General features: G+C 34.7%; 2 protein-coding genes across 2 annotated transcripts; one reads left to right on the forward strand and one right to left on the reverse strand.

Annotated features, from left to right (window-relative positions):
• The first annotated feature begins 3350 nt into the window (after positions 1 to 3350).
• Positions 3351 to 3965, forward strand: LOC142167291 (uncharacterized). The gene has a single exon (XM_075227455.1). It carries the CDS (start codon positions 3351 to 3353, stop codon positions 3963 to 3965), a length of 615 nt encoding a protein of 204 aa, XP_075083556.1.
• A 707-nt stretch (positions 3966 to 4672) lies between these two features.
• LOC107777039 (pentatricopeptide repeat-containing protein At2g20540-like) lies at positions 4673 to 6667 on the reverse strand. Its single transcript, XM_016596999.2, has one exon. The coding sequence runs from the start codon at positions 6585 to 6587 to the stop codon at positions 5001 to 5003; it is 1587 nt and encodes a 528-aa protein (XP_016452485.2). The 5' UTR covers positions 6588 to 6667; the 3' UTR covers positions 4673 to 5000.
• Positions 6668 to 13838: the final 7171 nt, after the last annotated feature.

Below are 13838 nucleotides of genomic sequence, written 5' to 3' on the forward strand. Positions count from 1 at the left end.
GTAGCATGTTGATTCCAGTTGAAGTTGTCCTTCTTGAGTAGATAAATCAATAGCTTGTTAATGAGCCTATATTCCTGAATAAACCTTCTGTAATAACCAACCAATCCTAGAAACCCCCTAAGTTATTTAATGGTGACTGGTAAAGGCCAATTTTGAAGTGCAGAGATTTTCTTGGGGTCAGTAGCCACACCATCAGCTGAAATCGAGTGTCCTAAATACTCAATTATGTTGGTTCCAAAAGAGCATTTAGACAACCTCACAAACAGACTTCCAAATTTCAAATGTAATCTTGAGGTGTCGCATGTGTTCTTCCAATTCTTTATTGAACACAAGGATATCATCAAAGAACACTAGGATGAATTTCCTTAAGTGTTCTCTGAAAATATGGTTCATCAGTCCCTGAAAATATGATGGAGCATTGGTAAGACCAAAAGGCATTACCAGGTACTCATAATGGCCTTAGTAAGTTTTGAAGGCTGTCTTAACAATGTTAGCATCATCTACCCTTATCTGATGGTAACCAGTTACGAGGTCAAGCTTGGTGTAAATTTTAGACCCTCCCAGCTCTTCCAGAAGTTCCTCTATGACAAGAATAAGAAACTTATCTTTTATAGTAATCTTATTAAGAGCGCTATAAACCATACAAAATCTCCAAGAACCACCTTTCTACTCACCAATACCAAAGGGGAAGCATAAGGACTAGAGCTAGGTTGTATGATGCCTTGTCCTAGCATCTCTTGGATCAGTTTCTCAATGATATCTTTATGGGCAGAAGAGTATTTGTATGGTCGGGTGTTGACTGATTTGGTTCCTGGATGTAAAGGAATTATGTGATCAAATGGGCCTTTGGTAGGAGGAAGGCCAGTTGGCTCTGAGAATAGCAGCTGATACTCAGACATCAACTTTTGAATACCTGAGTCCATAGTTTGATCCTTCCCGATTTCCTATTGTGGAACCACCCTAACCATGTAGATCTGGGCATCACACTTAACCATCTTGTCCAAGGATCTTGCATCCACTGTTTTTAACTCAATGGTCTCACCTTTTAACAAATGGTTCCTTCCTTCAAACATGAACTCCATGATTAACTTACTGAAATTCATCTTCATATCACCAATGTTCACCAACCACTGGACTCCCAATACAATATCACAAGAACCCAAAGGAAGTACTAGCATGTCAGATTTAAAAGTTGTTCCCCTCATGAGCCATTGAAATCCAGACAAATCTAAGTAGTGCCCACAAAACTACCATCAACCACCTTAATAGACTGTGTTGCCACTATTTGGATATGTGCAGCCCATTTCTCACCAAAATTGGAGCCAATGAAATTATGTGTACTACCTAAATCAATCAAGATACTAATTAGAACTTGTTCAGTATAACCTGCCACCCTCAGAGTTTGGTAGCCAGCTATACCATTCAATGCATTTAGAGAAATAGCACAAGGCTCCATATGGAGCACATTCTCAGTAGCCACTCCTGCCTTCCCATTTTCCTCTTCCTAAGCTACCTCATTCCCATTGAATTCTAGCTCACATAGCTGTTGAAGTACCTCCTGACTTTCATATTCAACTTCCACAATCTCACCCCTTTCTTCCAGCTCCAATAAGTACAATTATTTAGCGGTTTTGCATTTGCGCCCTGAAAAAACTTTTCATCACAAAATAACATAACCCCTTAAGTCTCTTATCATTCAATTCAGTTGGGGTAAGTCTTTTTCCCTTGTTTCTTCCATAGTGGTGAGAGGGTTCAGGGAGTCCTTTTGGTGCTGGTTTGGGAGGATCATAAGTGGCTAAGGTCGTGGTTCTAGGGGTGGTAGAATGGTAGTGAGTTTGTGTGATTTGCTGCTTTTTAGCTAGGCTAGATAAATAGAGTCATGCAGCCTAGCAAACTAACAAACATGGGGTAGTGAAAAGAGCCTATGAGCCTTAACCAGATCTCAAATTTTAGGTTTGAAACCAGTGATGAAACAGCTAATGGCATTCTCATTAGATAAGGTTAATATAGCCATAGATTTATCAAACTTATTTTGGTATTCTATCACCCCTCCCATTTGAGTGAGTAATTTAACCTCAATCATAGGGTCATCATATCCAACCCTAAATCTATCAATAATAGCATATAAGTATTCATCCCAACTAGGGTAAGGCAAGTTCAATATGCTTTTAAAATAAGCTAAGTGTCATTCAATAGCAACGCCATCGAAATTAATAGAAGCTACTTTAATACACTAGGAATAGTGTATGGGATCAACAGAGAAGAATTGTTCGACCTTGTACAACCACGATCTGAGTTTAGTGTCATCAAAGTGAGGGAAGTCAATCTTACCCACTTTTGATAACAGATTCTGAGAAGAAGCACTAGCTCCTTGTGAAGTAGCAGTGCTTCCAGCTCCCAATGGTCTTGGAGTGTTTCCTATCGAAGTTCCACCAGCCATATTGCCACCATGATATTTTCAGTCACCCCAAAGGGATATGTGGTGGGTAAATAATTCTCAACGCCTTTCGGAAAGGCCACTCCATTATTTCTATTGGCCTGCCTCTTATTCGACTTAATCGTTTCTCGTAACTCTATTAATGCTATGTCTCTCGTCTCCTCTAGTTGGCCTTGCCTCATCGTGAGGTTGGCCAAATCCATTGAGATTCTTGCAAGAGCATCAGTAACCCCCTTGAGGTCAGATGCCATTTCTCACAGTGCGAGGACCACTGCTTTGATACCAAATGATGGGGTATTGAGCAGCTAAGCTAAGAGCGGAGAAAAAGAAATTAAGCTAGCTAAGGAATTAAGATGACTTTCAAAGATAGATTCTCTGAGAGATAATTATAGCATATAAGGATGAGCTCAAGGTTATCCAATTCTCCAATTCGTACCAAGTATTATAGATGTCTCTGACAAATAACTAACTCTACCTAGGATGGAATCTGCTAACACGGAAATGTCCAGGGAACTTAACTGAAATAAAACAAACTTCCTACTTACAAACATCTTGGACTGTCAGATTAGGAGAAGATTTGTTATAGATGTACAACAGCTTTAGGGAAGATATATTTCTATAAATAGCTGAGATATTTTTTCCATATTTATCTTAGGAAGATCAGATATGATATGTATCCCTGATTTGTAGAGATATCCCTAGCTGGCTTTATTTGTAATCTCTGTATATAAACCCCTAGTCTGTACATTGTGAAGATGAGAAAGACAATACACATTTTTCTTCTCCTTTTAACATGGTATCAGAGCTTTTGGCTCTTTCGTGAGAGAATTCCTTTTCGCTTCTCATCATTCTATTAGGATTGAAATTTTTTGTTTCCCTTCTGGACTTGTTGAAACCCGAAGTCAAGGATAAAATGTCTGAAACAACCAAGATCAGTCCTACTATCATCACAACCAGTGATATTCTTAGTACGGTTAAGGAGATATGGAAAGCAATCCAACAAACCTACTCAAAGGTAAATGATGTGGCCCGAATCTATGAACTCAAGATGAAGGTTACAGCCATGAAACAGGGGGCACGATCAGCCACTGAATATGCCAATCTCTTGCAGGGACTGTGGCAAGAGATTGATCACTACCAATGCATTCAGATGCTATGCCCAAAAGATGCAGTAACCTTGAAGCGCTTTATAGAAAGGGAACGCACATATGAATTCCTTGCTGGACTTAATGTTGAACTTGATCCAGTAAGGGTACAAATATTGGGAAAAGAGGAACTTCCATCACTGAATGAAGCAGTCTCAATAGTACGGGCTGAAGAAGGGCATAGTAATGTTATGCTTGACACTCAAGCCGGAGAAGGATCAGCATTTGTTGCAAAGAGGGTTGGGCAGAAGGAGAATGGCATGCTACAGTCATCAGACAATTCTACCAATCCAACAAATGCTTCAAAACTATTCAATAGAGATTCTCTCTATTGCACCTACTGTAAGAAGCATCGCCACACAAGAGAGATGCTGGAAGCTTAATGGCAAACCACAGAACAATAACCATAGGGGCAAGAATGGGAGACATGCTTATGTTGCTAACATGGACCAAGTGTAACTAAGGTAAACTAAATAACAGCTCGCACCAACGACTACATACTACTACCAAAGCAATGGTTACAATCTTCAGAGCATACGCAACAATTACACAAATCCACTACTGACACCGGTTCAATGAATGCTAGCCCATACTCATTCTCTCATATTACGCGCCTTAGGGCCGTATATCCCCTAGCGACGTTTGAAAGAAGCATAGGCAAAATTATGTATGTAAGATATTGCTTTTTGTGATTCAAATACATTAATCGAGGGGGGAAAAGATTTGTTTTTAAGTGATTCGGAATAATGAGTAAAGTTTTACTAATTAAGGAAGATCTGCTATTCTAATAAATGTTTTCCTATTTCGTTTGAATTGACATTATTGTGTCAATTAATGTTATCATATATTTTACTTATGAAAGCCACCTGCAGGTTGGCTGAATTCTTTTAATGTGGAAAAATGTGATCTCGTAATCTTCAAATTGTTATCATAATTTAATAAGAAATTATACAAAATATAATTAGTCAATCTTTTTGTGGAAGCAATTTTCTTATTCTTTCCACGAGGTCCATTTTCTTTCAAGCTTGGTTTGTCGTATCTTTCATGGAAGAAGAAAAAGAGATCCACTAATAGATAAAATTCCCCTGTCTTGAAGTAAGTACGAATTATAATATTAGACGAAATTCGCATAATGTTTGAGAAGACACTTTTAGTTATTCAAATTGTACAAAAGGGCGTTGGATCTTTGGTAAGAACGCAACGCATAATATGTAGGTATTTAAGAATGCACGCTACAAGTTGGAACCTATGGCAAATAAAAGTCTGGTATTTAAGTGGAGAAAAACACATGAGTTAGCCTATTATTCATCGAGCTTCATATCACGCGTAAGCTGGTTTTTGGAATTTCTTGTTTCTCAAAAATAATTTGTACAAAATGCATTGAGAAACCAAAAATATAATTCAGAAAACCAACCATATCAAGTGTCAGAACCATGTAGTACATCTGCACTATAATCGAATTGATTGTTAATAGTTTCCAAAAGTTCATGGATTCGAACCAATTGAGGGTGAGTTTTCTCACCTGCAATGAACTCATGAACAACACCAGTGATCTCAAGGGAGCTGCAACCTGGTACCTTGTCTATATATTGGCTTTTCATCTTCTTCCTTATCCTTCTTGCACCATCATGTTTACCGGCTGCAACATAAATATTAGAGAGTAGAACGTATGCTCCGCTATGCCTTTCTAACTGCACAATCCTCTCAGCAGCGGATTCAGCCAAATCGACTAGTCCATGATTCCCAAAGGCACTTAATAATGCTCTCCAAGCTATGGCTTCTTCAGAAGGAACACTCAAATTAGGCATGTTTTGGACTATGTTCTTTGCTTCCTTTAGCAGCCCGGCTTTGCTGAGGACGTCGATAATGCATCCATAATGTTCACCTTTGGGCTCAATATGGTACACATTACACATTAAATTCAACATATTTAGACCTTCATTTGCCATGCCTGCATAACTACAAGCAGTAAACATTGAAACAAATGTAACATCATCCGGCCTAATCCCGGCACTTTGCATTTCATTGAATAACTGTAGGGCTTTTGAACCATTTCCATTCATAGCAAATCCTGAGATCATAGCATTCCAACAAATAAGGTCTCTTTGAGGCATTTCATCGAACAGTTCCTCTGCAATATCCAAGCAACCACATTTCGCATACATATCAATAAGAGCAGTGCCTAATTTAAGACTCATTGACATTCTTAACTTCTCCACATATCTATGAATCCAAATTCCAATATCAAGAGAACCTAAATGAGCACAAGCAGAAAGTACACTAACAAAAATGGCCTCATCAGGATCAATCCCAGTCATTTGCATTTGCCTAAACAATTTTAGCCCTTCTTTAAAACAATTATTTTGTACATAACCAGATATCATAGAGCCCCACACTCCTCTATCTTTCACTGGACATTCCTCAAAACTTAATCTTGCTTCATAAACATCCCCTCTTTTAGCATACCCAGAAATCAAAACAGTCCAAGACACAACACAATTGCAAGGAATCTCATTAAAAACCAATCTTGCAGCTTCCACATTGTCAATCGCAGTGTACATTGCTATTAAAGTATTACCCACAAAAATATCAATCAAGAACCCCAATTTCAAGATTTGCCCATGAACCAACTCGCCAAGATTACAACTTTTCATTCTGGCACAAGCTTTCAAGACATAAGGGAGTGTATAATTATCAGGGTACATTCCAATTTTCAACATATTTTTGTATATCTCTATGGTTCTATTGAGCTCGCCCTTGAGCAAGAAAGCTTTGATCATTGTATTAAAAATGCAAATTGTGGGTTCTTGTATTTGTTCAAAGATTTTCCATCCATAAGTTGGACTACCAAGATTAGGGTGTGAACAGAAAGCCAACAGCCTGCTCAAGGCAAAGCTATTTTGCCCAAGTCCACATGTGATTACTTGGGCGTATGCTTGCTTGAGTTGCTTCATATTCCTGCATCTCTCTAGTAGGAAAAGGCATCTTTTTGTGCATATTGACATTAGCCTTTGCTAACTTTTCATTTACAGAAAAGGAAAGGCGTTTTATTGTAGCAGAAGATTCACTCTAAATAGTAAATACTGCAATTGCTGCTAGAGTAAGAGATTAATGTATAACACGCACGATGATTTAAATATTTATTTATATAAAAGAATAATAAAATTTAATTAATGAGAGAAATTTTATGTATAATAATACAACAATCATCTAAATGTCAAAAAATATTATTACATTAGCATAATACATGAATTTAAATAAAAGGACATCATCAAAACTTACACAAATGATTAATTTTGTCATATTAGTTAGATAATTACGTATTATGGTTTAAAAGTATTTAATGTGATGGTATTTTAACGAACACTTCTTTGTGGACAATATTATTTTGTGTTTGTTTCCTCCTAATGCTTTGGTTACTCTGCCTTAACCAAAACTCTTGTTGTCGATTTTGATATCCCTCTTAAAAGTGCAACACATGGTTGTTCGTGCAAGAAAACATATTACGGTAAATATAGTCCATTATTTAGGATATTTGTCCTTGTACTTTATTTGTTATATTTGCAAAACATAAACATACTAAAAATTATTTTCACACAAATTTAAAAGGATACACCTTAGTTTCGGAAGACGAAAGTTGAATTCAGGGATAATAATATATTTAGAAACACATTGACCAGTATCATAATTTTTGCATATATGACGTTATTGTCAAAACTTCTATACCATCTGTGTGCTATTACATAAGCTATTCGGCTTATCTAAGTTTTTCAGTAGCATGACGTACATTTCTTTTTTCAAAATTAACCTATATACAATGGAAGATCAATTTTAACTTAGTCTATTATATATACGGTGACACTAACATACGTAAGAAATAATAAACTTGACAATAAATATGTATGGTAGAAGGCCATTTGGTATGAAAGTATTTTAAAGTATTCTTCTTGGTAGTAATTATTGGTATCATTTTCTGTCGAGTCAAAAACTGAAAAATATTTTATTTTTACTATAAAATTTTACAATCAACCTTTTATTTAGTTGATCAACATATTCATTTCTGCTAGCTAAGATATCTTTTTAATTCTATCATGCGATTTGCACAAATTGCGTTTTAATCTAATGATAGAAATATTTCTCTTATTAAATGCACTACTATTACCATTGGGATTGATAACCAAGTATTCAAGAAAAAACAAATCATCTTTTATCGGATGCTCTTATTCGTTTCCGACATGAAGCAAGAAGACACCAAATACTGGATATGTTCTTACTTTATATTTCTTGTCAGTTGAATCTTTTTTATTTGAGGCTAGAAGTATAACTTTGGCAAGTTAGCTTTTACAATCTCTGTTTTTGTCGATTTTGGAACTACGGGTAGTACTTGACAGAAATCACCTCCCAAACCATTAATTTTCCACCAAACGGTTTATTAATATCCAGTATATCTCTAGAACTCCGTTTGACACTTAGTCAAGTACTATCAATTATTTTTTCTTATAAATTTAGCATCATTGCTCTGCTTTGATATATTTGTAATAGTTAATTAAGTTATTTGAAGAGGTACATCAAATTTAAAGTGAGTGGCCTCACAATAAAATCGTTGTTGGTACACCACTTGCTATTATTGCTAACAGTGTCATACCTCTTGATATGATATTTGCAAGTAATGCATGACATAGAAATATTATTTCGATTCCGTCGGAGGCATCTACAAAGAATAATTCCGTTATAGCAGAGTCAACTCTTTATAATATAGTTTTGAAAGCTTGTTCTTGTTTTGGATTTAGTTTTGATTGTATTTTCTCAGACACTTGTATAGCATTTTGATTCTTAATAATATATTAACCTTTTTAATTTTATTCTAACACTCTTTTTATGGAATAAGTTTATGTACCCTAAGGTTCTTTTTAACTTGAATAAGAATTTTACTCATATAATGAATTTAAAAAATAATTTAATTGAATTCTCTTGCTAAATAATTCATTAAAAGATTTAATTATTTGATTTTAACATAAAAATAATTTACGCTATGTTGATTCATATCTTAATATTAGTTCATCTCTTGTTTTGAATATTTAATCTTAAAATTAATTTTATCCACCATAAATTTTATTTTCAAAGAGTAAAAGATTGATATGACATTTTACTTTTAGATCCTTATGTCTATAGAATTATTAGTGGTATTGACTCTTACCAACCATTTTTTTCTCTTTCTCACACATTTATATTCTTAAATATCTTTTAGTTGTTGTTTAATAATTGGATATTTTTTAATATTACGCGAAAAATTGATAAAAAATATTATTTGAGTAGAAAAATAATTCAAAAATAATATAAAAATATATTATCATGGGGGTATTTTTTCTCAATTTTAACTCTTTATGCAGTTCATTTAATGTTACTTTTAATTTTTTTGGTATTGGACATTATGGAGTGGTAATATATTGCCAATACAGAGGATTCTGATAAAATTAATTTTATTTAGCTTTCCTACATATTTTTAATAAGAATTTAATAGATAAATTTTATTAATTTTAAAATATTAAATATTAAAAATTAGCATAGAAGGTATTGTAGTCGAAAAAATAAATTATTACAGTTATGCCCTTTACCTATGAGTTCTTCTGTTTAATATATTAGGGTTATTTTGGTATATTAATGTTATATCTATGCTTTTATAATAATATAGGCTCTCATTTTTCTAAATAAATTTTGACAATAAAATACATTCTCAAATTAAATTAGTAAGTGGACATTATAATACGTTTTCGAATTAAATTAGTAATAGAAATTTTTAAGAAGTATATCCTAAAAGTAATAGGATTACATGACTAAAGATATTTACTTGTTCAATTTTATATGAATTAGACAGCCCGAAAGTAATTATACTAATAGGATTCCTAAAGGTAATCATGTAGGTTTCCTAACGTGTAGTATTATGTCATAAAGCTAATACGATTATAAGACTAATATCTAGAATTTCAGTTATGCCCTTTTATTATGAGTTATTATGCTTAATATTATAAGGTTATTTTTGTAAACCAACATTGTATTCATACTTTTATAATAACAAGGCTAATACCCTAGGTATTTTATCTTCATCAAAATTACAATTAAATATTATAAAAACTTTAATTTAATTAATCTGTCCTATCTTCTCTCCCTCGAAAGTGAATAAGACGGCTATTATCCTAGGTTTTTTATCTTCTTGAAATTAAATTAGACATTATTAGAACGTTAATAAAATTCCTCTGTCCTACATTTTCTCCCTTGTCCGCTCATATAGTCGGTATTTTATACCCTTTGAATGGAGGATTCAAATGCTACATAAACTAAAAGATGAAAAAGTTAATTTGGAATCATAAACTAATTTGAATAGAATTCCTAGCTACGCTCTTTCTCCTAAACCAAACTAAATACAAAACAAAAAGGAAAATAACAATATTACTATTATATCCAATAGTATAGTTATATTTTAGGGCTATTTTTGTAATTCTAACATTGTATTCATGCTTTTATAATAATATATATTAGTTTTTAAAATATGTAGATACGATTTGACTTTTATATAATCAAATAAAAAAATATTTTACACTATCAACTCCCATACCACAAGGCTTCATCATACTTTTGATAGTCATGTATGGCTACTGTATCGACAATAAATTTGCGTCAAGAAAATAATCGAGACCAAAAAATATCTCAATAATCGTAGTATTTTATTTTAAATAATTTGAGTATTACAATCTCTATGAATCCTCCGATTCTTCTTTCCAACAGTAAATAAATTCAAGGGCCTTTGAACTTGATCTTGAATCTATATTTGTTGCCACGAACGATGATCTTGAATTCAACTAGCACGAACTTTGAATTGAACTCGTACTCCTTGAATGTTGATTTGTTCGTCGTTCTTGAGCTTGAACTTAAATTCTTGAACTTGAACTTGATTGCTTGAAGCTTGAAACTTGTAGAGAAATTTGCGGCGTTTGATCCACGAGCTCTCTCTTGCTTCTTATTATAACTTCTGGTGTCTTTTATGAGTTATGAAGACCCCTATTTATAGTTGTGGAAGAGAAGAGTTGTAATGAGAACAAACTCTTTTTCACCAATCAGATTGAAGCGTGACAAGACTGCATTTGATTGGCCAGAACATGTCACTTGCACATGCGGCGCGATTTCAATGGCCTTTTAATTTGACTTGGCATGCCTGTCATTTTGATAGGTGGCACGATCCTATTAGCTCTTCCATTTGACTTGCCGTACCACGTCATTTGACATGTTGCACCAAATTGGACTTCTAGGAAAACGACATCTTGGACCTAATAAAGTGGGTTCATCGGATTTGGACTTACTTATTTAATCTATATATATATTGGACTTATATAATTAATCTAATTATTCCAATAAATTTATTTGGACCAAAATATCTTGAATTTATGATATAATCCACATTATTTTATCGATTTAAATTCGATAAAATAAATGCTTACAAATGCCCCTAACTTGTCAAGGTATAAACTTAAAAGACTAGACTCGAAGGATATTTTCCTTAATTTAATAGAACTAAACTATAAATATCCTTTCTCCAATTTGCATGTAACTAGAAAACATCACCGACTTGAGAGTCAAGTCCTTTTAGCAGACAAACTAATTGGATCACACATCGACTAAATTATTGTCCGCTACCCTCCAATACGTGTATATATAGACGTATGCTATTCCATTCCAAATTTAAATTAGCTACAACGATCAAATATTCCCCCCAAGTGAAGCTTTAAAATTGTGTTTATCTCTTGTTTTAACTCACGGATCCCACTTATCCTCACTCTCTTTTGTCTGCAAAAGTTTCTACCACCATCCACCCACCTCCACCTTTAACCACTTTCTGCTATTATTTTTAACGCCACAACTTGTACCATGAAAGAGATCATCTCACAGATGAGAAAATGGATAGCAGGTCAAAGTGGTATGGCTTTGGCAAAATGACGTTAACAAAAAGGAACTATAAAGGGCTTATACCAAATATAAAAGAACCAGAAATTCAACATAAAGATGATTTTAGTTATGAGTCAATTCAAATATTATTTTTTTTGGATTTTGATCCCCATGTGTTTCAATTTGACAAAGAATTTTAGGTTCATCTAGCTTCCAGAACCAGACCTTATTTTCTTAAACAAGAATACACTACTCTCCATTTTTTTTTCTCATATTTTTAACATTGACACTCTCAGACAACACACCCAACTACTACCTTCTCACCTTTTTCACTGACCACACTCTCAAAAGAGCCAAGAGTCTTTTCAAGACTTTCTCTAAATATAACACCATACTTTCACCACCTCTCCGCCGAATATCTACCGAACTACTACTCCTTTCGAGTCTCCTCGCCGTGGCGGGTGATGAAGACGAAGAAGATAGTATGAGGCTGGGAAGAGGGACAAGAAAAAGGAGTCCGGAATTAAAATATGGTTCTTTTGGACTCAAAAAACCAAAATGTGTGAAAAAAATGAGCAGTGACCATAATATATATAACACCCTTTAAAGGGCGCTATACCTTAACGGCCATTTGCCCACTTAAGCATAGCGCCCTTTTAAAATGCGTTATATTTGAACGTCAAAAGAGTGGGAAGGTATAACGCCTTTTATTAAGACGGTATACTATAGCGTCTTAATAAAGGGCACTATACCTATATAAAAAGTCGTCCCTTCTCTTTCCCTACCAACAGAAAATGACCCCCCCCCCCCCCCCAATTAAAAAACAAAACCAGCGGTCCCTCCTCCATTGATAACGAAAAAAGCTCGAGTGGAGCCTACCGGTCCCACATTCTAGCTAAGGCGTTATCTCGTAGCGGGTTGCTCGTTTCGACTCCAAATCACCAAATCTTCAACTTTCCAAAAATATTAAATCGAGGTATTCCGACTTAGTTTTTGTTAAAACTCGTATAAAAAATGCATATTAGTTATTTTTAATGTGCTCTATGTTATTTTGTGATTGTTTTGCGATTTAATTAATTTATTATTTTTTATCCGGACTATAGTATTAGTGTGCTAAAAAAATTAGTAAAATAAAGAAATCGTTATTAGTTGTTAAAAAAAATGTCAATTAGTTACTTTCTCTACTTCAACCACTTAAATTTGTCTTCCAACCTATTTTTTTCTTCTTCCGCCTCTTTTAGTTTCTCCTTCACTGCCGCAATTTGTCATTGCATTTTAAAGATTTGGAGTTCGTATTCAACGGTCATATTCCAAACATACTGTAAACATGATTTGTAGTATTCCTAGTTAATGGGTTATGGGTAGAGATGCAAAGGACCTAGGGTTAGAGTGTTGCAATGCGGCCATGTACCTGGGTAAAGATGCAAAGGACTTATCCCAGTTACCATAAACAATTTCAAACGCACGTTTGCGCCCGAGAAATGCCTTTATTTTGGTAATGGTACACCCATATTCCTGGTGGACAGATGATAAACACTCTTTGACCTTGTACCTTATGGATGCTTCAATGTGTGGAATCAAGACAAGAGAAATCAAGTCAGCATTCAAGTTAAAATAATTCTCACTGAATGTGTCCATGTCACAATTGTGGGTGCCAATGTATTTACCCATAACCCACATATTTATTTTCTTCTTCCTCGCACGCAACATCCAATTACAGCCCGTAAACCATCTACGACAAACTACCTTGTATACATCCGGAGATGACTCTAATACCGTGATCTCACGACTCTTTTACGTTGTACATTTGCACCACCCTACTTAGGCGTACTTTATCGGAAAAAAGCATGCCCTTTGACAGCAGCGTTGCTCTAGATTCATTCGATATTGTTGTCTGAATTTCGTCAATATCCCTTGTGAGGGCATCCACATCCGGCATACTTGGCAAATGATCAAGGTAGAGAATCTCCCTTTAATAAAATGACACGTGGGACTCGTACACTCTTGGTCTAACAGGAGGTAAAACATGCTCCCTCGTCAAATCAGGTTCAGCATTCTCTTCCTCCTCATCATCACGCTCATCAGGGAAGGGTGTGTCATCTCCAGACTCATCGGCATTGTTGTCATAATCATTATTCTCTTCCTGACTCTGCGCATCTGCCAGATCCTGATTAAATATGTCGTCTTCGGGCAATTGAGTAAGAACAGGACCTTCAAGTTGCTCATTTTCACTACACAACCAACAAAATAATGAGTTGCTCAAATTGATCCAAGCTTTACATATAGCTTTATCACTTCACTTACAAATCATAATATGT

This window comes from Nicotiana tabacum, chromosome 12 (genome assembly GCF_000715075.1).
Source record: "Nicotiana tabacum cultivar K326 chromosome 12, ASM71507v2, whole genome shotgun sequence".
Taxonomy (NCBI): Eukaryota; Viridiplantae; Streptophyta; class Magnoliopsida; order Solanales; family Solanaceae; genus Nicotiana; species Nicotiana tabacum.